Source organism: Pollicipes pollicipes, unplaced genomic scaffold, assembly GCF_011947565.3.
Source record: "Pollicipes pollicipes isolate AB1234 unplaced genomic scaffold, Ppol_2.1 Scaffold_7261;HRSCAF=8764_pilon_pilon_pilon, whole genome shotgun sequence".
Classification (NCBI taxonomy): Eukaryota; Metazoa; Arthropoda; class Thecostraca; order Pollicipedomorpha; family Pollicipedidae; genus Pollicipes; species Pollicipes pollicipes.
In genome coordinates, this window is record NW_023597054.1 from 38,258,511 (window position 1) to 38,279,435 (window position 20,925).

General features: G+C 48.5%; 1 protein-coding gene across 1 annotated transcript in view; it reads left to right on the plus strand.

Annotated features, from left to right (window-relative positions):
* LOC119111386 (tetratricopeptide repeat protein 21B-like) overlaps positions 1–20,925 on the plus strand; it is a 108,326-nt gene that overhangs the window by 35,344 nt on the left and 52,057 nt on the right. Inside the window, 4 exon segments of the mRNA XM_037235199.1 lie at positions 12,153–12,262; positions 13,997–14,207; positions 15,080–15,266; positions 20,713–20,856. Of these exon segments, the coding sequence (XP_037091094.1) occupies positions 12,153–12,262; positions 13,997–14,207; positions 15,080–15,266; positions 20,713–20,856 (652 nt within the window).

A 20,925-nucleotide genomic window follows, 5' to 3' on the forward strand; every position in this document is an offset into this window, starting at 1 on the left:
CCACTGTCCGCAGGGCTCTCCGCAGCCATTCTTCCGGCCACCGTCAACAGGGCTTTCCGCAGCCATTCTCCCGGCCACCGTCGGCAGGGCTCTCCGCAGCCACTCTCCTGGCCACCGTCGGCAGTGTTCTCTCCAGCCCGCCCCCCTTCGCCCACTGTTGGCAGGGCTCTCCGCAGCCATTCTCCCGGCCACTGTCGGCGGGGCTCTCCGCAGCCATTCTCTCGGCCACTGTCGGCAGGGCTCTCCGCAGCCACTCTCCCAGTCACCGTCGGCAGGGCTCTGGTAATTAGACGCCTAAGGCCCCCGGGCGACCAAGAACAGGCGCAAGCGAAAGTAAGAGGTCTATGGGCAGACAACAATAATTCTTCGCCGAGTGAGAGAGCGTTGATTGGGGAGATTCTAAGGACCAATGGGCTGTTCAGCTGTCCAGTTGCCGGGGGCTCTATATGTCCACTTGCAGGGTCAGCCCGATCGCTTAGAAGCCTTCCATGTTGCCCTTGATTTATTTGCATCTGTTCGAGGAGGGGGGCGGGGGCCGCTCGACGGCGTCGATCAGGGCGTCCTGCGTCGACTGACGTAGAAGGAAAGCCTGTTGCGACGGCGTCATTAGTTAAATGTCAAGAAGGCAAGGAGCGAGCTGCTAGCAGATAACCTTCCAAATTTTTAACAGCAGAGAGGGTATAGAAATAAGCCAGAAGTTGCACAGGTCAGATCGATCGCCCGACTGGGGTGGCGCATGCAATGTTCCAGGCGGAAGGAAAATGATGTAATACGTGATGTGTTAGGAAAGCAAATCGGATGTAAAAGATTAGTACCGATTACAGGGAGCACTTTCTCGCTGTATGGTGATATATGCCGTCAACACCGACCGCTCTCGACGCCCTCATTGGCTATGGAGAGCTCCGGTCGATTGGGTGGTTTCAAGGAAAATGCCAAGAAGTCAAGAACTCAGAAACGCCAACAAAGAATTCGATCGGCCAACCGGACACGTCGATTCCGCTGGTGACTCAAGCTGTTTTCTTGAGAAAACTCAGCTGTCTTTACATCTCGTTCGTCAGGATGTGATCAAGCTGGCTCGTCGATATTTTCGTTAGAACATGGAGTTTGTTCAGGTGGGGAGGCGTTAAAAGGCACCGCTTTTCTTTCCAGGCGACTGAAGGCTAGTGGTGTGTTATAGAGGCAGCACAGCTAGCGATTCAAAGCGCGCTGTAATGGCCGCACCGCGTCCTTCGAGCGGCGCGGCGCGGTGCAGCGTGACACGAAAGGATGCGACTCAGCGCCGCTCAATGCAGGCCCGATGCCACGCGGCTGTTGCAACGGCTTCCTGGGAGGAAGGGGAGGAGGTAAAGTTTAGGATTTCTATAGGAGCTTTTGCTAGCTCAGTGCTGGCAAAAACGCCGTTAATACAATATACTGCATTTGCATGCATGCAAACAGCATGCTCACGGGTGTAAAGCGAATATAATATAATGAGCAATGCGGAATGACTCATCTAGGGCCATTGGTATTGCATTAGGAGTACCTTATCAGGCAAACATCCTAAATTCTCCTCGGATTGGGCCTAATGTTAAATGCTTTTTGAGTTGATATTACTGTTCGACCGAAATCCCCACGAGCAAGAAAAAAATCCCTGCTTACTGCAATCAAGACGTTGTCTCAGGGAGTAATGGACTCCTTGCCCCCACCCCAATCGAACCGCGGCTACACTCCTGGCTATTCTATCAGTTTTCCTCAACTAATATTTCCATTAATCGAGCAAAAGGCTCAACTGGGAATAATTGCCATTTTAATGCTAACAAGAAAATCAATCGAATGCATTGTATTGGTAAACGTGTGTGACGGATATGCTCGCATGGGTATAGGAAGGAACTGGGATAAATCGACCCGGAATACGATCACGCTTCCACTTATTTCCCTGCATTAGGGGCGTCATTCCTTTTCATGGTCAAAGCAGTGGTTTACGCTAAGAATCAAAGTATGCCTGCTTACAACTGCCACAGTGCTTCAACGGCCTTTTCCGTGTGACAGATGGGTAACTACGGGTCATTGTCTACTTCGATCAAATCATCTCGCCGACTTTCCCTGAAATGTGCGCGCCTCCCCCGCTGAGAATAAGACGCTCAATATCGGTCCCCCGCTGAGAATAAGACGCTCAATATCGGTCCCCCGCAGAGAATAAGACGTTCAATATCGGTCCCCGCTGAGAATAAGACGCTCAATATCGGTCCCCCGCAGAGAATAAGACGTTCAATATCGGTCCCCGCTGGGAATAAGACGCTCAATATCGGTATTGCCAGTGACGTCAACAAGGTACAAAGATTCAGTGAAACTGCAACTGGAATGCCGCTTGCAAAGTTGCATAGCATTGAAAGGCGCTGCGCACCTCACGCTTGTCTTGTCGCAAAGATTGAAATGTTCCATTGCTGCTAGATGAATTGCCACATTTAGATTCTAATCCGTGTGTTTTGCGGCGTAGTGTGGCACACCGCGGGTCGGCTGCCAAATACAGTGAATCGGCCGACCGAGCGGGCTATTGGAATTACACCGCCTTGTCCCCGACATGTCGCCAAGTCGAGCAACCAATTGAAAATCCTAGGATATTCTTGTCGCCGGGCTGGGATGGAACCCAGGCAAGATATCATGGAATCGCAAGGTACAGTGAATGGTCTTCATGGAAAGGTCAGCTAGTGTTGTGTGACGTAATACATTATCCCAGAGGTCTCACGTTTGGTTGTCAAGCGTGCGCTGCGATATTTTGTCGTGGCCGTCACGGAAACGTTCAGTCCAGAGCATTTTTTATCACCAAGCGTCACGTAAAAATGTACATTTTGTGTTGCCGACTTCATCCACCAATTCAGGACGTTTTCACGCTGGTGTTCCTTGTAGGCGAAACACAAGAAATAACTTTTTATGAAATGCGCATTATACAAGAAGCCAAGAAATCCACTAGCTGCTTATTCATTAGACAATTTTATCAATGTTATTAACTAGTTAGCAGCGGTTCTCTTAGGACCAGTCTTTTTCCCTTCCAATATGTATGGGACTGCAGTTCCTGCGGTTATTCCGTCGACGTACCTAAAAATAGTACGAAAATTAATTGTAGCCCCGGGCTGGGCCAACATCGTAGACGGGGTAGCCTGTGAGGACAAATACGTCGCGGACTATGAAACGAAACGTTGCTTATGTTTACACCCTCCAACGCCCGCAAAGGCGTTTGAGGTTCACTAATAAACGCTCACCATTCACCAGCGGGTGAAAATGTATTAGGTCTTTTGGTCATCCCTCAACAAAAAAAGTGACGGAAATCAAAATTACAGCCTGAAAATATTTATCACAAGTGTGGAAATTTTTCCAAACGGCTTGACGATGGAAAATGGAACTGAAACAAGGGAGACAACTTTGCACTGTGCACTAATATCTTCATTTGGAAACAGTTTGGGCGCTGTCGCTGTTTGCGGCGCGAAGAACAAATATCTTCAGTTTTGTTAAGCATTCGCACTATTTTGCATGGGGAGCCCGGGAAGTGCTGTGCATAGCCTTTGTCCTAGGCCGGATTTTCACCCACTCTGTACATGGCGGTGACGTCTCGGGTACCGACACGCCAACGCAATGCAGCCGCCAGCCGTGAGGCGCACCGTTGCGGAGCAGCCAGACATAAACGTTTCATGACGTAGTCAGGCCTCGACGTGTGAGGAAGGTATTTACTAAATGGCATGTTTATCTAGAGCAGTCTCTCGACAAGAAAAAACATACGAGTAATTAGAAATGAGCCTATTCCGTCATATCTCATGCTTGTCTCAATATCTTGACGTGTCCTATGTTCTCTTTAGAGGGAAATGTTTGCATTTTATGATAATGAAGCAGGCATCAGATATGATGAAACGAGTACATTTATAACTATTGGTATGCTTGTTAAATGGAAAAGCCTGGTCTAGACAGCACAATTCTCTCATTAGTAAACATGCTCCTCAATGCGCCATGACTCGATTATGTCATCGTACTTCGCACAACACTGACTGACCGCCAGTGGTGGGCGTTTACATCTGTAAATCGTGCTCACGAACGCCAGAAATGAACGTCTCGATAATTGTATTTGTTTTGGCCTTGATCGCCGCATGACTTATGGAATAGCAGAATTTGAATGACGTTGCTATGACGTCATGAAAAGCGAGGTGACCTTGAAATACTCTCCCCAAAGTACTCTCACCGAAATACTCTCCCCCATTTTCGCAGGCGGGTGGCTCAGAAACAACAGGTCTTAAGGACGGCAGGACTGCGAACGGCATCGATGCGTCTTCAAGATGGCTATTTTAGTTCAAAACCACACATAAACCTGGAACACTCCCTTTAAAGGGAATGTTTTACATTCGGAGATATCGAAGCAAACACCAGATGTGATGGAACGATTTCACCTTTGACTGCTTGTGTACTTTAAAGTGGAAAATGCCGCACTAGACAACACAATTCCTCGGATGGATAAATATACAACTCGATACGCCATTGTTGGTTACGTCTCCTTACGCTGCACAACATTTATTAGGAGCTAATTGACGGCTCCAGCTTCGCGGACGTGTAGCTCAGAAATTAGAGCGATTTGGGTCTTATGAAGAGCAGGGCTGCAGATTGCACCAAATGGTCGTCAAGGTGGCTATTTCAGTTCAAAATCCCATAGAAATGTGGAGCACTCCCTTTAAGCGAAGATGAAGCAAGATATATGGTCGGCACTACCCCTAATAAACGACCTTGAGGGAAACTAACCTCACCTTTGTGCTCGACCTCGTCCGCTCCAACAATAATGAAACAATTTAATTTCTCGGAATCGTATTTTTGAAGTTAGAGGTCGGATGGTGTTGAGCATGACAATTTTGTTCAGTTTGATCCGTTTTTGTGCAAACAGCGCATAAACAATTACCGTTGTTTGCACATTTGTACCATCAAGGAACCGAATATCACGCATGTTGCTGCAAGTTTTTAGGTTGACGAGGAGACTAAAACGAAGCTGGTGTAAAATTTTGGAGGTTCCGCTGCCTGAAAGGGATTATTTCCGGGCTCTTTGTGCGACTGTGCTCAAATGACAATTCATGGTCGTCTTTGCAACGGTCCATTTCGGGATAAAATACCTCGATTTCGCCCTTCGGCTTGACCCTTTGGTTGTTAGGGATGTGAATTTCGTTTGGAAGCAAGTATTTAGTTTGATGCTCTGGCCAATTGGAGGCGAGCTCTTTAAAGGACTTCGCTGTTTTTTAACCTTCCGAAAGTGGGTTCGTTACGAACTATATTAAGGTAATTTATTTTGTTTTCGTACAACCAAAGGATCCTCTACACAGTTCTAAAGTGCGGCTCGCTTGTTGTTCCGCACCGACAAAATTGACTGTTTCCTGGGGCGTGTGAAATTATGTAGAGATGACACCGCGGCCTAGCATGTCGTCAATTACTTCTTTTTGGGAACAAATACACGAGAAAGCGTCAGACTTCGGGACTACAGACCTCATTAAATGCGTCGGGTGGTATTGCCCGAAGCCTCTGCGAAAAGTTCCACACCAGTTCTCCTGGGCTCTGTTTGACTTACGCAACTTCATCTGTGCGCCAATAAGGATACTGCAGCTCACTGTACCGCTCAGGAAGTTTCCACCGGATACGTCCTTCAGCCGATTTGCGGATTTTCTTTTACACGCCCACAGGCAAATTTTCACTCAGGTCCATTCAGAGACCGCGTTGCCAGAATTCACATGCGTTTATCGTCCATTGTACAAAAGAGGCTGTCTGCATCGATCGCTCAATCGAGGAATACTACTTTCGTACTTTCGTACTTTCTCCATTGAATGTTCCAACGTGTTGCATAAGGCCTTGAACTCGAATTTCGTAAATGATTTCCTGCATGGTATGTGCAGTTAGCTGGCCCTCAGTAAGTGTTGGTGTAGGTGTGGTTACGTTTGTCAGCTAATAGTAGCACGCAAAAATATCAGTAGCACTCCGCCACACACTTAGATCTCGGCTCAAACGCTCAAGAACAGGTGGATAATGAGTTGGCTCACGGTTGTGACAATCCATGAAGAAATTTGTCACTCGTCCAACTTTTTTTCAGCCTTCCGTATTTGTTGGCCTAAATAATGTTCCTGAATTTGTAAATGCTTGGCCTTTCATTGGCAATATATGTGTTTGAACATAAGAAATATGCTTCGCAATCACCTTTATGATGGGAAGTGCGTAAGTGCTATGTGCCCAGAACATGATAAACAAGCGGTAGCTCAGCTCATTACTGTGAACACAATATGCAACATGCATGTTAGTGGAAAATGTAAGCTGACCTGACCACTGGCTTCGTGCATCTGATTGCCACAATACCGCAGAAAGATTCGGTCATTTTGATAGCACTTGTGTTAATATGTAAAGCTTAAAGGATGCCTACGCTGGGTTATTTTTTCAATTACTCTAGCTTTAGCGAGCCATAGGTCCTTGGCCTGTTGTCATCTTAACGCTATTCTTCGCTAGATAGTGTGCAAAATGTATTATCCATCTGCCGGGACCGGCAAAGAACATCACAAAGCTTCAAAGCGGCCAGAGAAATCTGGCATGCCAAATGTGGTGAAGATGAAATCCCAGCCTTACACGAACATCGCCATACCTGACTCGAAAATCTCTAACATACTCAAGGATGTGTCCATCATTTGGGTGGTTTTAAATAACGTTGAAGACAAAGTGGTTATGCTTTTTGCTTCGTAATCGTCTTGCTATGTCACGTTTACGTCACCTGCTGCTTATGTCACTGACGGCGAGGCCGCTCACTTATCTGTTGATCAGTATGGTGTTTCCCTATCTGTAATATCATGATGCTCGCACGGACAATGGGACGGCTTCAAGCGTTTGGTTGCGAGTCGGCCTGTGACCGTGCACCGAGTCCTGGCCTGTGGACTCCTGACGATTCCTGTGGTCGTGCGCCGAGTCTTGGCTGTGGACTCCTGACGATTCCTGTGACCGTGCGCCGAGTCCTGGTTCTGAACTCCTGACGATTCCTGTGGCCGTGCACCGAGTCCTGGCTATGGGCTCCTGACGACTCCTGCAACCGTGCGCCGAGTCCTGGCTGTGGACTCCTGATGAGGCCTGTGGCCGTGCGCCGAGCCCTGGTGATGGACTCCTGACGAGTCCTGTGACCATGCGCCGAGTCCTGGTTGTGGATTCCTGACGAGTCCTGTGGCCGTGCGCCGAGTCGTGGCTGTGGACTCCTGACGAGTCCTGTGACCGTGCGCTGGTTCGAGGCTGGCTACAGGTCTAGCTCGGATCGTTTTCGTTTGGCACTAGTTATGCCCTGCTGCAATTGACGAAGAAGGTTGCAGCTGAACGAGTGAGAAAGACATTTGCGTTACTAACTCCCGGAAACTCGTAAGTGCTGCGCCGCTTCCAGAGGCATGACTAGAAATCAACGGCCGAGATTTATGCCGGATGGAGGGGGAAGGACCGCATGCTGGGGCGTCGTTAAAATGTGTCGTGGTCGTGGTCGCTGTCGCGGTCGTAGCCATGGGCCTGTGTGTGTGGTCGTGTGTCGTGGTCGTCGCTGTATCAGTGGTAGCCAGGGGCCTCATGGGAGCTACGTCAGTGAATCGTTTTAGCACCTGACCCCGATTGGCATTTCAAGCACACTGACCCCACTCTGGGTCAGCGCAGGAACCTGTGCGTTCTGAAAAGTTCTAGGCCGCCTTCACCCTGTGCTGGTCCCGCTATCAGTACCTTCCAGCGCGTATGAACTCCCCCGCGTAAGGGCCCGCATGCTCCGGGGTCAAAACTGAATGCTAGAGTTTTGCCTTTTGTCATCCAGCGCGACAGTTCGTGTTTTGAGGCAGACACAGCGGGATGTTTCTCATGATCGTTAGCGTCAGGGAAGGGACGCGCCGTGGCCCAGCACAGAGCCAGACACCTTTAACGCCAGACAAAGGTGACTACTGGAGCAGATTGCCGACCGTTCGTAACCGGGTGCGGGCTTCCCAGCGGGCGGCATGCTGTGCCAAAGCTCGAAGCGCAACGGCAGCATGACTTTCGGAAGGACGGAAGCCACGCCGTGCCCAGATACGTGCCAACAGTGGATAAGTGAAGGTCTTTGAAAGGTAGCGCGAGAAGCGGCCTTCAACTCCGTTCCGCGCGTCACTGGCGCAATGTCAAACGACGGCATTGATCTGCCAACGCCGTGTGGCCGCCTCCGGGTCGTCAAGCCACCCTGCAGCAGCCGCCCGGCGGCCGGCGCTCCCTTCATCTACCGGTGGTGCCATGCGGTCATCACCGTCATTCACCGCCAACATGTTATTGCCAGCGACCGGTATGCAAGTCGCTATGCTTTTTCCGTAGCTGAAGGCGGCTACATCGTCTTTGAATACTCAAGTACATCACGCTGCAGCTTTCGGCAGTCGCTTTTGCGAAGCAGGATTACATTGTTCATGGAAATTCAAAAAACATCATGGCCGCGACTGAATTATTAACAATCGTGAGGTCTCGTTTAGACAGGCGCGTTCGCTAGGCTAGGTTCGGAAGCAGCAGGGGGTCACATCGACGCCCATTCCCCCCCCCCCCCCTTGTCAGTTCGTGTCGTAAAAAAGAAACGGTGAATCAGGACGACGATTGAAACATATGCTCCAAGATAACGATCACAGGCTGGGATTAAATTTCATTATGGATCCTTCATAGCAATAAAGCAGTGAAGCAAAACAATGGCCTGCTTCACAGGACTGATATCAGGTTAGTAGCTATAACATGCTCAGTGCCTTTTCTGCCCTGTGTTTTTGCTGAGGGGTGCGATTGGAAGGCTGGACATGTTCAGCTGAACCCTTAAAGAACAAGACATATTTTTAGACATGAGTATAACAATGCACAACATTATGTTGTACTGTTGTCATCATTAAATGTACCAGTTTTGTTTTTGTTTTTTGCATTTTGTTTTGCTGGCACAGTATGCCAGTATGGATCATCGGGTCATACATTGTGCTGGATGATTATCTATACACTTGAGCCTGGGCATGGAGATTGGGAAGTGCGAAGAAATTTCGCAGGATGTACACAATGTCCTGCTCAGCATGCCATAGCCTGATTTTCACGAAAATCGTGGGTGCCTCACATTTTAAGGCAAACAATGGTTCTCTCTTCACCAAGAAGCGTGTGCATATATAGTACACATTGCAGATTGCATGTATAGTACACACTGCACGGCATTAAATATATATAGTAGTACAGTTTGCATAATCATATACAACAGATTAAGCAGAACGTCAGCACCCAGTGTTGCAGCATCTGGTCAAGGACAACAATCAATGTTTGTGATTTGATACGACTATGAACCATTCATGGCGAACAGCAAAGCGCTCACTTTGCTTTGCAAGTTTTTTTGCACCCCTTATATCTTGTTGGTACCAATACAACGTTCCATAACCGTTTCTACCCTGCGTTTTTCTTCTAAGCCCGCTAGTGAAAACTGAACAAGTGCAGCCTGATTTAATAATAAACAAGAAACATTCTGACATGGGTTTATGAATTCAGAGAATTGTCACGCTGTGCTGCTGTCATCGTAGCAAACTTCAGAACGGTTTGCTCAATTGATTGTGGTCATTTGGTTACATTCAATTTGTTTCACCATTACAGTAGGCCAGCATGGCTCACTGGCTAGCGCATTGTGCCTAGATGATCATCAATGCACTGGAGCCATGAGCGTGGGGTACTGAGAACTGGGAGACTGGGGCCTTGCTGAGTTCCAAAAAATGAAGTAATCTGTAGAAGTACATCGATTGGGCTCCTGGTTCAAGACTGTGCGCGCTGCATTTTTTTGTGGTTGCAGAAAGTAATCCTGCTCTTTTAACCAAGAAATCGGTCTGTTTATGAACTATTAATTACGTATCCTGGTTTTGCTTTCAGCATTCACACTGCTCTACTCGTTTTCAGTAGTTACAACCGACTAAACAATGGGTGTAACATGCAAAATTGTCCAACGGCGTGCTAGCAAAATGATAGCGGTAATTTTCCTGTTTCTGCCTACTTTGGTCGAAATATTTGGTCTTCCTTTTAAAATTCTTCAATATCCGCGAAATGTGCGAAGTGTCCCAAAATCTCATGGTTTGCTCCCAGAATGATTTTTTCAGAATTATTCACGGATCAAGAAAAATGCTGTTCCTTTTATCCAAAACATTACCCCAAAGTGCACTTTCTTATTTTCCCTTATTCCACCATTTCCTCATAGTCACTTTGTGTGAAAGTAGCAATCGGGAGGCAAAGAAAGCACGTCCTCTAATGTTATTGCTGGGCTTTCCCTCCGGTCATATTTTTCACATGATGCACGACCTTCCGCATCTTTCCACGCAACATTCGCAGTTTGAGTCCATTGGGTCCACAGGGTCATTTTCCGTAGCTTTGTTTTTAACGTACCTCAATTCTTCTTAGTCCCTCCCTTCTAAGACGTAGCTCCAGATTGTTGCTGCCACATAGCATCAGGCAAAGCTGGTGTCTCCCGGATGGGACCATGTTGTGGCAAGGCAGCCAATTATATCATTTACATTGAGTAGTACTTCCAGCCACCATTGATTGCAGAGGGATGTATATATTGCATTTTCGTATGGGTGGAGTGTGAATGACGTTGGTACACATGAACGCTTGTCATTGGCACAGCGGACAGCGTGAGCGTTTAGCGAGACATGCCTTAGGCCGAAGTTGTGTGCGTGTGTGCGTGCATGTGCATCACGAAACCGCGTGATATGTTGATTATATATCTGCTTTCAAACACAGCCTTGCAGCAAACTGAACATCTGAGTTATCAAATGCTTTCCAATTTCAAAGAACCCCTAGGAAAAGAATAAGCTGTTCTAAAAGACATATGTTCATACGGGAGAAACCCAAGTCATGTGGGATATTCGTTGATTTCGCGTGATAATAACGTCACATGTGGATATTGGTACCCTGAATAAAGGGTATTAAACTCTCGTGCAGTAAATTGTGCCGGCATCTTGGCCTATTGATGTTTTGAGAACATCTCATAACACACGTGTTTTAAAAATTCAAGGAAATGGAAAGTATAGCTTTATTTATAGTAGTGAACAGGAAGTCCATTGACATTTCTCCCGTCAGAGCGGCTACGTTAAATATAAATTGTGGGCCGTTTCGATCTGATCTAGACGCATCTGATCTAGCTAGGAGTGAGAATTTTAATAATGTGGAAAAGTCCTAATTTGTATTTGTCAGTGCTGTTTTTGAAGCGATTGTAACCATATGGGCCAATTTTGCAGCAGCCTGCTTCCTTTTCCCGTGCGTTTAAACATTGCCAGCTATGCTGTGCATATTTGTCGTTGTGCTGTGCTCCGCCGGTTGTGCTGATATAACAAGTTTTTCGTGAAGAATCTGAACGCCCCCTTTAAACCACAGTTTCTCCAGACGTGTTCATTGCCGCTGCTACCATTATGTTGGTTTCTGTTTTTGCCTGCCCAGCACGTGAAGATCCACTTAATCAGCGAGCTTTAAGGCAAGTATGGGAGTCGATTGATCCATGCACCATGACTCGAAAGCTGTGTATGCCAAAAACGTTTCAAAAATGGTTTTTATTAGAATGTGTGCGCCAAGCCTGTTCTGCATCCAGGTTTCCGCAAATCGTGGCATTCCGTACATCTGCAGATTGATACTAATGTGTTGCTAGTTCGGCGAGCGTTCTCCTACGGGACGATGTCGCTGGCCAGACGATGGCGTTCTTGCCGATGATGACATTCCCGTCCGGGACGATGACGCTGGCCTTGCCGACTTACAGTAATCAGCTGGCGTTCTGATGCGCCGATCTGAGGGTCTGTAATCCAGTAGCATCACTGTCTGTATTGTTACATACGTTTTGCGTGCGGGCGTGCGCAATATGATGCGTAGCGGCGTATTTCTTGCATGCCTGCCGAGTTTTTCCTTCTTGTTCCCGTGATTTTTGCGTGAAACTCAGAAGCCAGGTCCCGTACCTCCAAGCAGTTTCGTGACATCGCCTTAGGCGAGCAGCATCTTTCCCGAATCTGGGGCATTGTGCAGCCGGAGTGCTCACCCAGGCGGTTGCTAGTTTGTTAGCGGACAGAGCCCGAACCAGCCGATTGAGCGGATGCCGTGTCTTAACAGCGCCGACACCAGTGACCGTGCACCTGCACCGGGCGCTGTTGCAGAATTGGCGTGACCCAAGGCTGGCGTGGCAGCCGAGCGACCACGGCGATGTATACGTCGTGATGATGACCAGCCAGCAGATCTGGCTGCCCGACATTGTGCTCATCAATGGGTGAGAAAGGGTGTTATGCAACGCCACGCCGCTCTGTGTGTTACTGCTGTATGGTGTGTGGTTTTGTACAAGCCAGCACGTCCACGCGTGATGTTGGCTTCTTATGTGCCCTTCGTGATGAGCGTGAATGACATTAAATGAGATTACGGACGAATACATCCAGGCATAGCAAATTTATAAACTTCATGAAAATATATGAAATTAGTACCTTTCGAGGGCCTGCTATTTTCACAGTTGCACAAAATCACCTCAGTCGCCGTTAGGTTCTGACCCAAAATAAAGTGTTATGCACTTCACAACACCTTGATTGCAAAACGCTTTTGATATACACATACAAAAACATAATACAAGACCCAACAGACGAAAGTACAAAATAACGTCCGAGCCCAACAGCCAACGACTTGGAACCGTTGTCCATGTTCCATGGGGTTCACACACCGTCGGTAGGGGAATACAATCTTTAACACGCGTCCAGGTAGCTGGTTGGCAATTTGACCCCTCTGAGATCTCAGCAACTAAGAGGGGTAGTGACACCAAATTCACAGAGTACGTTGACCTATACAATGATTCACTTGGGTCAAAGTTTGAGGTTCCTAGATCATGGCCTTCGAGTCAAGATGAAACAAGGTCAAACTCAAGGTTGGTGTGCAAAGCGCCCCCAGAACATAGATGCATGTTCTAAGCAAAAGATCACAAGCTCATTTGAGGTCAGTGACCTTTTCTGACTTTTCAAAGGCCATGATGACCAAAATCATACACAACTGCTTAGAGTTTGCATTGCATTTGAATAAGTAATACACATTAGATTAGGCAATATGTTCGTGAAAACCAAATGTTCAGCTGGGTCTTCTTAGGTCAGTGACCTTTTCCGACCTTTAAGAAGTTCATGGAAGATGCATTATGCGGTTCATGTTATCATAGATTCGAAAGAAGCACCAGAAACTACTCCATACAGTAAGCGCTAGAGCGATAAAACAGGTTGATTTTAACCTTGCTTTGGCATTCATTTCTGACCCTAGGTCAATGCAATTTGTTAATTCAATTGTTGTTTTGGCTAAGAAAGCGCCTCAGAGGTGTGTGCCTTCGTCTAGCACTCCGGTGTCGCATCAAATGCAACGATTCCCGAGAAATTGACTTTGTTACATCCATGGTTTTGACCTGCCGTAGATCAGCGATCGTACAAGGCACATCTGAATTTATTGATATAAAACGATCCGCTATTCGATTCTCTACAGCTATGCAAAAGTTTGACAAAGCTTCGCCGTGCCGTTCGGAAACCATTCCGGAAAAACCTTCGAGGGGTCAAATTTGCCCCCCCCCCCCTCCACCCGGGCGCGTGTGAAAACGCCTTTGAGTGTCGAGCGGATCACGAAAATCATCTGACTGGTTTGCCAAATAACTCGTCACTTTTGTTTAAAAACATGGGCCAGGATGAAAGACCGACTCTAATCGCATCTAATGCTTAAATTTGTGCCTGACCCCGCCACACCATCCACGGGCGATTTGTCCCGTTGGCATCTCTTCGTCGCCAATGTCTTGATGATACCATTCTCTTCGTCGCCAAGGTCTTGATGATACCATTCGTGTAGTACCGAACGCCAGCAGCTCGCGCCCGCCGTTCCGACATGATTGGAGCCGTTCGCTTGTGGCGCCCATTGCCAGAGGGGCGAAAGAGTTTTGCGAGCAAACCGCTAAAGCCCCGGAGGACAGCCCTCAGCCCGCATCTGCCCGCAGGGTTTCGCACCTGGAGCCCACATTCATGCACGTGCCGGTGCCGGTGAGCAGTCACGGCTCGGTCGTCTGGGTCACGCCTTCCACGTTCCGCGTGCGCTGCCTCAATGAGCTGGCCTCCTGGCCGTACGACCAGCAGAACTGTACGATCATCCTGTCCTCCTGGTCGCTCGACACGGACAGCCACCAGGTGGAGCCGGCGGCTTACGACGGGGTGAGTCGGGCAGCGGCGCTGACCAGCTGCAGCCTGCAGCCCTCCGCTCTGGAACGCGTCAGTACAGTGGCACACGTCTGCGGCAGCGTCGCTGTGCTTTAGAACTGGACCGAGGCGAGTGCATTGGTTCGTTTTGGGATGTGCAATGCTTGCGCGTCCGCACTTTGGTCGCCTAAAATGCTTGTGATCCCGGAATGAGCCGGATCGTTAATTTGGTCTAATTTTCTACTGTATAGATGTAAGTCATGCTGTGTATTCATTTTTATGCCCGCTCTGTGCTGTGTCATGTGCTGTCATGCTCCCTCATGCTCATGCTCATGCTCATGCTCATGCTCATGCTCATGCCATGTTATGCTCATGTCATGCAGATTATACTCTGTTTTTTATGTTTGGCTCATGGTGCGTACAACTAAACAGGAATGCAGTTTGAACTATGCGGCATTATATAACAGCATAGTCCTTATCGTGATCTTTGGATGCACGATGAGCTGTTTCGCGGAAGCGTTAGTAGCCCTGGCGGGCCCTTGATGACCCCACAACCAGTGTGCGAGGACAGATGATTCTCACCGCTTTGCGTACATTGTTAAACTGCGAATTCCGCGGAACGGGCATGATGAATACGGCCGAAAAATGAGGCACCGGAGTATACGCATGCAAGAGATATATGGCCCCAGACACCATAGCGTATTGGATGGTAAAGTAATCCTACATACGCCGGTCTTTTGCTGCGCGCGAAACACGGGGCTCGTCGCGAACGGTGCGGGTTGGCCGTATGGTCCTGCGTGTGTCGACAGCTCGTGGAGCTGGTGGAGCTCACTCGGTGTTCGGCGTGCATGAAAAGTTGGCACTGACTGCGTTTGTCGCGATTTCAGAAACTGGTGACGGCTGGCGATATGGTACAGACAGAGTCACACTGGAAGGTGGTGGACGTCAAGGGTTACTTGGTGAACGGCACTTACAGCGCAGCCGCTGACACGACATGGCACGAGCTCTTCATAGAGCTACACGTGGCCCGTGTGTCAATGCTGTACGCCGTTTCATTTATCCTCCCTTGCGTTGGTAAGGTCACAACAGGAATACTGGCTCGGATGATGATAAACAGGCATGAATACATTTACTGCAAAGCAGGCGAAAAATTTTAGGTCAAGAACAGGGTCGAAGATATAGCAAGTACGAACGCGTCATACTCTTGCGTAAAACCCCAGAGCATGCAGGAAACGTAGCACTCGCACGCTGAGACGCCCACTGGGCCACAAGTCACGCCACATGATTTCGAGCGAGACCGCAGGATAAGTGGGTCTGACCTGCCACAAATTTTGAACTTCCGAAGTTTCCCGGTTGAATGACAGCACTTGTAAATACCAGAACTGCCATTCCTGGGCGTCATATCGTCGAGAAGCATATTTTGGACCACACTGGTGGCGGCTTTGGATAGTTTTCAGCGTGGGAAGGAGCCTTTAAAAATTGTGTTTGGTAAATTTTTTGTTTGCATGCACCACAAAGCCTTTCAGCAGCACCGAGACAGTGCCAAGTTCAAGGATGGCCTCAAATATCGCTCCCAGTTTGTTCGATCGGCTTGGGATCAGAATCACCGTTAAGCACAGCTTATTACGAGGTCTTGGTCGCCACCGCGCCATTCGAGCCATTCTAGCGCAACGGGTAATTTGGGCCAAAAGATTTGAACGTGATCAGTGATGCCATGGTCGCCTTTGCAGGCGGGAACGACGAGACCAGACCGAGCGCGGGCTTCTCACGGCTCACTGCCAGTTGGCTGTCTCTCACAAGACAAATAATAGAGCGTGTTTCGCACGGATCCCACATGGCCTGCGACTAAGTGGTCAGATATTTAATGCTTTACCAACTGCGCCACGGGAGAGCAAACACCAGCTTACACAAAGTGTTGCTGTGCGTTTGTTCCGATTCCAAATTGTGCCCAGCCGACACTCTATCGTGAGAAATGCATGGTATAGATCAGGATGGCGCTAGGTACCTGTGACAGGTTAGGCAACTTACTGGCGAGAGATGAAGTCGGTACGCGTTTAAGTATTCCATCTAAATGTGCCCTGCAGAGCGCGTGCATTGGGCGACTTGTGGATTGAACTGTTATGAGACTCCTAGCCTTTGAGGGGAGAGGGGGGGGGGGGGGGGCAGGCAAACCCGTGGGTGATGCCCGACGTGGTCCAGTATGTTTCAGGTCAGAGGGTGAAGTGCCGTTCCATCCCAGCTCGGGACACCGAACGGCTATCATTCTGGCGAAACGGGGGCCGGAGCTCCCAGGTCCATGCTGAGGGCCTCACAGGGATATATCATGCGTTGTTCCCTCCGTGACACAGGTTACCCACTGACGCAGAGACCCCCAATAACGCAATCGAGGAGAGGCCCTCACGAATGATATCCACGCACCGAACACCCGCGCTGCTGCACTGGCGGCGGGAGGCTTGCACCACCCCCGTCTTTTCCGGCCGATCACGATTCACGAGGAAGTGATTGCGTACGTCCTCCTTTCCCCTCCCTCCCACGCCGATGGCATACCCTTAATATCAAATTCTAGTGACACCCATGTCGAGCCGCGTATCTGCATGAATCCCACGGCGTAGTCGTTTAGTCATGGCTGAACGACGAAGGGAAGGGAGGGGGAGGGACGTTGGCACAAAACAATTTCCGCCCCAACTCTTCCACAATCAACTTGTTACGATATAGAAACACATGGAGGCAAACAGGCAACATTCGCAATCGGCCCATGCCCCTAAAAATTATCGGATATTCAGCCGTCGCCGCGCGTCAAGCAGCAACGCCACAAAGTTGTTTGTTCCAATACTTGGAATCAAGATACAGTTTTTGGAAAACTTCCACTTTTTACTTTCCCGAACGCATTTTATGATCTTCAGTAATGCGCTCATTCAAATGGCGTCAGCAGAAGTGGCGGTAAGCTAGCTTATCTTTCCAACCCGCTGCAGCTTGGCCGGGGCTGGTCGTTTTTCAATTGTGAACTTTTTTCTTGATAAGTCTGTATTGCTTGCAAATGCTTGAAATGCCTGAATGAAATGGAATTTAAACATGAAAAATGAAAAACCAAATGCTTCGTCTGGCAATGCATCCACAGTTCTACGAGCGGGTATTCACAGACCATCACACATTTTTCTACCGGTGCTGCTGCTATCTGTCAACGAGTTCTTAAATTACGCTGCGTTATCTCAGCTTACCAGTGCGGAACCATGCATAGTGGCGGCCAACGTCGTTATCGTGGGTATCTATTACGAAGTGTGCAATATCTATGACATAATGCTTGGTTTGACTCCACGCGCTTCATGCTGTTGAATACAAACGAAGATGCGACAATGACAAAAACACCAATAGCATGTAACGAAGGCACAAAAGCAAAACACTGTCGTTTGTGTCAGTCTGGTAAAGTCCAGACATCAATACAGCACGGCTCCAGGAGGCCGCAACGGCCGGCGGCAGGCAGTTATGGGACGAGGCCGTACAATACGACAGCGTCCCGCACGCCAATCCAACGGCCCTTCACACAGCCTTTCCGGCTGTCTAAGCTGGAAAGTGGGAAACCCCGAGGCGGCGGCCACCACCGACCTGGTGACGCGTTAACAGCGATGCAGGGGGTGGGCAGCTAGAGAACTCGTCTTTCGAGAAAGGTACGAATTATTTCCTCTCGGAAGACTGCACTCCATTACTTGTGGTAGGAACCACGTTTCTGTAAAACACAGCGTACAAAATGCTGCCATGGGCGAATACACAAGGCAAAAGAGTCATGTGTAAATCACTGGCACTCCCAGGTAATCAACAAGTGCCTAGAAAAATACGTTATGATTTTTGCAGCTTGTATTCATCCAGTCTGCTTTTATTTTCAGAGTTCGGGCATGAAATCATTGCGTCATATGCATTTATGCAGTGGCGTGTTAAGAGGGAGGGTAATAGGCCATATTCTCAAGGCTGAACGCGTTCTTTTGCTGCATGAATTGCTGGGCAGTGGGGTATTGCGGGCGCCCTGTTGATCTAGATACCAGTGTAGTCCCCATGTCCTCCTTGATGATTCTGAAGATGTTACTGCCACTTGAGAATATGCTATAGCGATCCCAGATGGGACATGACGTTTGGTAAATTCCGGCGTTGGGGAATTATGCAGCCTCTGGTATCTGGATTACGACTGTCTCACGATACACCGAGTGCGTCCATGTTTATTAACTTTGCGTGTAAAAAAATAGATAATTCATAGGTGTACACAGGGAGTCAGTTTCAGGAGCATACTTTCGCTATCACCGTTAACACTCCGATGCTCCAACGATCGCCGGCCGGGAGACAACGCACGCCGCGCTTGGCATTTGTTAACACCGCCACTACCACATCGCGGCAGCTCGAAACAGTGGGGTTCGGTATCCGCCTAAATCTAAACCAGAAGAACGCTAGATCCCCTGTTGTAGTTGGGGCCAGCTATTCTGGATCCGCGTCTGGTCAATACAGGAAATGTCTGTCAAAATGTGTACATGAAACAAATATGTAGACCAGAATTATCCGATGTTTTTCCAATCCAGACGTGCTCATCCCTCATATTCCGCGCCCTTACACCGCTCCCGTTATTTCCAGGTTATCTAACATCGTTTTTGCCAGTGGAAATGCCAGGGGCGCATCACCCCGCCCCCCTCCCCCATCCGTTCGTATTATAGAAACGGCGAATCAGGGCGAGAGCTAAGCGGTCGAGTACACGCACTGATTTGCAATCACTTTGACTGACAGTTTCATAGGAAGAGGTGTTTGTAGAAGTTTGCTAGTTGAGAAAGTTTGAAGGCATCAGCGGCACTAATTTTGCGAGTTTACCTTTTTAGATCTAAGTTCACCCGAGGATCATGATATGTGTAGTTCTCTTACTTTCTTGCATCATGAGGAGTTCAAATTGACCCCTTTACCCGAGCGTGTCGTGTCCCACCAGCCACCCAAGCGCGTGCTCACACATTGCATGACTAATCTCTGCGTAATTTGTGCTATGGAACATCCAAACCAGTACTAGTGAATGTGGGCATAGTTCTCCAAAATCAGTCGGGGGGGGGGGGGGGGGGGGGAGGTTGAAGAGACTGGACAGTTAAAAATGTCTCGACCTGCCCTCAAATGCACCAACAAACGAGTTTCTCCCCGAATTTGGCCCACTTTCATCTTAGCCTGAGGGAGGGATGGAGTCGAGGTTGGGGGTTGGGGGGGGGGGGAGGGCTCAAGCCCCCAACCCAATTAAATAGGAAATTATACCACTACTTGTGAACACCGCTCAGTGAGCTTCCACGGCCTCTTACGTTATGACTCAATGGCCTGCATTACTTCGGGATGGCTCACAATTTGCACAGCGAATATATCAGCCGTTAGTACAGATTTCACTGCCCATTCGTAAATCACCTTTCGTGTGTCCGGAAAGACACCTTGGGGGCAACCAACCAGCTGCTCGGCAAAGATAAATATTCATTCTTTGACGCGTTTGCTTACGGAAATATACCACACTGCCAGGTGTTAACTGCTGTGCAGAGGAAAAGCACGTGATCTATGAATAGCAGGGTGTACCGAAGTGCAAAGGTGTTTTAAGGCATGGTACGTTTTTTAGCCGGATGGTGTGCCAACCCAGTTGTGCTATCAATTTCCTGAATGCATCTGATTGTGTATGGACGTCGTTGGGATGCTGAGGGCATGTGCGTAGCGACCCGAAAGATCAAGAATATATGCCGTGGACGTCACTCATGACGTCATGTCCCAAAGATCCTGCGGCTTTTGATGTTCGCAGTAACCCGGACGGCAAAGCTTTCACGTGACGTCACGCATAATCTTTGCCAGAAGGGTAGAATCTTGCTCTGTTACTTGATCAAAGTGAGACCGAAATGGTAAAAGCGGGTTCATGTATGAGGTCAACTTGCGGATAAACAACGGTTTATGAAAAGCTGTGTCATTCATTTCAAAGAAAAAAGCCGCAGTTTTCATTGTAAGTAGCACGCGTAGCGCGTGGGAAATCTAAACACCAGTGTCTCGCATGCATAGTTGTTGTCACGAAAAATACGAAGATGTTAACAGGAAACGTGTCATTCTGCGAACACGTCCGGCAAAGATTCTGCGTGACGTCCTGCAGAAAAGGACATTCTTGGTGCGCTGCGAATACACCCTGAATACCGGACTTGCAAGCTGTGCGCTCGCTATAGGGCAGCTTCTTGTGCACTTCTTCACATTTAAGCAATCAAGAAAGTATAGACGGCACGGATCCTTTTCCGTGATTGTTGAAAGCTTCGCCGTGTATTCTGCTCGATAGGTTAGCTGCGGTGGCTCACATGAACAGTGTGGTATATTCGGATTGGATTGTATGTTGATGGTGCATGATGCGACATACAAAGCTAACACGTCATGTGTGGTGCTCAGATGGCCACGTTTGTTTCCGTTGTTCCTTTGGAGACCGGACGTGGTGCACCGCGAGTGATTCTCCAATTAATGCTGTATTTACTTAGCTCATTTTATTTCGTTGCAGCCCTGGCTATCCACATACTGGTCGTATTCTGGCTACCACCCGACTCGTCTGCCAAGATTAAGGTGTGCACCATCCACTCAGTGGCACTGGTGTTTTTCCTGATCAACCTCTTCTGGTTCATGCCCCCTGTGGGTGGAAACACAGGTACCGAAAGTTGGTAAGTGGCTGCGTTATCACCCTCTCGTACTTGCTAGGTGCACGCTTAACTTCAAA